Source organism: Nothoprocta perdicaria, unplaced genomic scaffold (genome assembly GCF_003342845.1).
Source record: "Nothoprocta perdicaria isolate Ctin4 unplaced genomic scaffold, notPer1 scaffold_413, whole genome shotgun sequence".
NCBI lineage: Eukaryota > Metazoa > Chordata > Aves > Tinamiformes > Tinamidae > Nothoprocta > Nothoprocta perdicaria.
This window is the reverse complement of record NW_020455659.1, coordinates 12,596-16,034: the sequence shown is the minus strand read 5'-3', so window position 1 is coordinate 16,034 and position 3,439 is coordinate 12,596. Positions and strand designations below refer to the sequence as shown.

The 3,439-nt window shown below is 69.0% G+C and overlaps 1 protein-coding gene across 1 annotated transcript in view; it reads right to left on the bottom strand.

Moving 5' to 3' along the window:
• AEBP1 (AE binding protein 1) overlaps positions 1–3,439 on the bottom strand; it is an 8,730-nt gene that overhangs the window by 2,487 nt on the left and 2,804 nt on the right. The window contains exons 3-16 of the mRNA XM_026045864.1: positions 3,176–3,247; positions 2,978–3,070; positions 2,809–2,883; positions 2,607–2,711; positions 2,261–2,338; positions 2,101–2,175; positions 1,900–2,009; positions 1,690–1,829; positions 1,524–1,608; positions 1,295–1,439; positions 1,132–1,220; positions 918–1,041; positions 643–839; positions 378–574 (exon numbers count right to left, since the gene is read on the bottom strand). Coding sequence (XP_025901649.1) covers positions 378–574; positions 643–839; positions 918–1,041; positions 1,132–1,220; positions 1,295–1,439; positions 1,524–1,608; positions 1,690–1,829; positions 1,900–2,009; positions 2,101–2,175; positions 2,261–2,338; positions 2,607–2,711; positions 2,809–2,883; positions 2,978–3,070; positions 3,176–3,247 — 1,585 coding nt within the window. The remainder of the gene's footprint in view (positions 1–377; positions 575–642; positions 840–917; positions 1,042–1,131; positions 1,221–1,294; positions 1,440–1,523; positions 1,609–1,689; positions 1,830–1,899; positions 2,010–2,100; positions 2,176–2,260; positions 2,339–2,606; positions 2,712–2,808; positions 2,884–2,977; positions 3,071–3,175; positions 3,248–3,439) is intronic.

Below are 3,439 nucleotides of genomic sequence, written 5' to 3'. Positions count from 1 at the left end.
TGGCCTCCCCTCATGCACCCTGGCCTCCCCTCATGCACCATGGCCTCCACTCACACACCTGGCCTCCCCTTACACGCCTGGCCTCCCCTCACATGCCCGGCCTCCCCTCACACACCATGGCCTCCACTCACGCACCTGGCCTCCCCTCACGCACCACGGCCTCCCCTCTCTCACAATGGCCTCCCCTCATGCACCACGGCCTCCCCTCTCTCACAATAGCCTCCCCTCACGCACCTGGCCTCCCCTCACGCACCCGACCTCCCCTCACGCACCACGGCCTCCCCTCTCTCACAATGGCCTCCCCTCATGCACCACAGCCTCCCTCTCTCACCGCAGCCTCCCCTCGCACACCCCAGCCTCCCGTCCCGTGCCCCGGCCTCCCCGCAGCGCTCACCGCAGCGCCCTCGTCCAGGTAATGCTCGGGCACGGGCAGCCGCTGCTCGGGGAGGCGCGGCGGGCCGCGCTGCCTCTCCTGGGCCGCCCAGAGCGGCGCCGCCAGGTCRGGGAAGTTCTCGAAGAGGTCGAAACCCTCCTCCGTCCAGTGGCCGAGCGCCCAGTTGCCCAGCTCGGAGCCCTGCGGGCGAGCGCTGAGCACCCCGGCGGCGGCTGGCACCGCGGGGCCGCCCCGGGCACCCTGCGTACCGCGGTGCGGGCCAGCTCGTAGCCGTCGGGGTTGAGGGAGGGCACGAGGTGGATGCGGGTCTCGGCSACGAGCGCGCGCACGCGCGGGTTGCCGTCGCGGTGCTCCTTGCACAGGAACTGCATGAGCAGCAGCAGCAGCTCCCGGCCCAGCACCTCGTTGCCGTGAAGCCCGGCCGTGTAGCGGAATTCGGGCTCGCCTGCGGGTTCGGGTGCCYGGTCAGTGCCCGCCGAGGGGCCTCGGCCCCGCAGGGCCGGCCCCAAGGGGAGACCCTCACCGGTCTCGTGCTCGCCCGGGTTGTCGGAGATCTCCATGGCGTAGAGCTTGAGCCCCCGCGAGCTCTTGCCGATGTTGTAGATGCGGGTGATGGTGGGACACTCCTCGTTGACGACCTTCATGAGCTGGGGACAAGCGCGGGCGCACGTCAGCGGGACAGGGACAGACATGGGCCGGGCCACCCCTGGGTGCCACGCGGAGCGCTCCGGCCTCACCTGCCGCATGTCCTTGTAGCTGTGGTGGCGGAAGTCCAGGTTGTCGCTGGACGTCACCTCGTTCTGCTGCGCGTAGTAGCTGCTGATTCCTGCACGGGGGAGCGGCGCGTTGGCACTGCCACCYGGCCCCAGCAGCCCTCCGTGCCCGGTACCCGGCGCTCACCGGAGAGCGGGCAGCCCAGCACCTCGAGGCGCATGCAGAGGCTGCCGTTCCAGCTCCGGGGGAAGACACGGATGTAACGGGCCACCACGGGCTCCGGGAACTCGGTCAGCACCGGCGTGTCCTTGTCCACGTTGCCATAAAACATCTGGCGCGGGGAGGCAGAGACGGGGACGGAGCTTTGCCGGGGCGCTCCGGCGCGCGGGCACCCGCCGGGGCGTCCCCCCCTTACCATCTCCTCATAGCCGTTGGTGTACATGACCCACGTCTGGCTGTCGTTGCTGAAGCCCACGTAGAAACGGGTGACAAAGTCCTCGCTGGGGGACAGAAGGGGCCAAGGCTGAGCAGGGGGTCGGCGAGGCACCGAGCGCGCCCCGCGGCCCCACGGCCGCCCCTACTGGAGCTGCGAGTCCCGGCCCTGGGTGACGACGCCGGTGAACTTGGTGGTGCGGCGGGTGTCCACCTCGAGCCAGTGCGTCCGCCCGTCGTCCTCGGCGCACCAGGCGCCGTCGAAGAAGTCGTCCTCGTTGGCACCCGCCTGGGAGGGACGAGGCGGCCCGTGGGGCACCGGCGCCGTGGGGAGCCCCTCGCCCAGCGCCGGGGCTCACCTGCATGTTGAGGCGCCCACGCTGGGCGCCCAGGCCGTGGCGCAGCATGGACGAGGCCAGAAGCTGCTCGTCCTCGATGCGGTGCGACTCCAGCCCAATGGGGGGACACTCTGCCACAAGGCGGGCAGGGAATGGGGGGGGTGGCACTGGTGTCCCCTGAGGGGTGCCACGCCGCCCCCGCCAGCGCTGGGGCCCACTCACTTGTCTTCTCCTCTGGAGGCGCCCGCTCGTCCTCGTCTGGGTCCCACTTCTTCCCACTGGGTTTTTTGGGTTTTCCTGGGAAAATAAAAGAGGGTGTGAAATGGAGAAGCAGGAGGAAGAGGCTGGAGTGGGTGGGATGCACCCTGGGTACAGCACCCACCTTTGCGGTCACGGCCCTTCTCCTCTGCCCAGGGGTCCTCCTCTTCCTCCTTGCTGCTGCCACCCTTCTTGTGCGTCCCTGGGGCCGGAGAGGGCATCAGGCAGGTGACATCCTCCCCAAGGGACCCTCCACCCACCCTGAGGGGCCCATTACCCATCTCAGGGGACCCATCACTCGCCCCGAGGGACCTGTCACCCTTCCCAATGGACCTGTCACCCATTCAGAGGGCCCCATCATCCAGCCTGAGGGACCTGTCACCCATCCCAAGGGACCCATCACATGCACGAAGGACTTGTTACCCATCCCAAGGGACCTATCACCCGCCCCGAGGGACTGCGTTTCTCACCCAGCTTGAGTTTCTCCTCATCCGTCTCCATCTCATCCTCTTTATCCGGGTATTTCTCSGGCTTTGCTGGTGGTGGTGGCGGCAGAGGTGGCAGCCCATAGTCCACTGCGGGGCGAGAAGCAAGGAACGGGGTGCTGGGGGATGGCACCCCGGGGGAACACTGAKCCCCCTAAAACGGGGGCCAGGGGGGCTCAACGCTCACGGTCATCGTAGTCGGGACGCTCCAAGCCATCCTCGTAGTCCCGCTCAGGCGGCGGCGGCGGCGGTGGCGGCTCGGCTGGGGCATGAGAAGGGCAGTGCCAGGGCCGGCGCCGGCAGCCCCTGCACCCCACAGTCCCCACGCACCCCACGGGGTCCCCTCCGCCCCCCGCACTCACTCGGCTTCTCCGCTTCGGGCCAGACCCGCGGGGGCTTCTGCCTGCTCGGGGGCTTGCGGGGTCTCTGCTGCCGACGGATGTACTCGACTGCAGGCAGCAAAGGGCAAGGTGACAGGGGGGTAAATTTGGGGACAAAGGGCCACCCTTGGGGACCTCAGGGTCCCCTCTCCCCCCGGGCACAGATGTCCATACAGTCCTCATAGTCCTCGCGCTCCAGCTGGTCGTTGTAGTCCAGCGTGGGCGGCTCTGTCTCCTCCGGCAGCTCTGCGGGGATGAGGGGGGCAGGTTGGAGGGGTTCCCCACKGCTGTCACCCCCTCTCCGTGTCCCCATGTCCCCCCATGCCACTGCGCTCACCGAAATCCCCCCATGGATCCTGTGCTCCCGGCTCYGGCGGTGGCTCCTCAGCTTTGCCTGGGGACGGAGGGACAGAGGGGTGGAGGGGACACCCCCCCCCC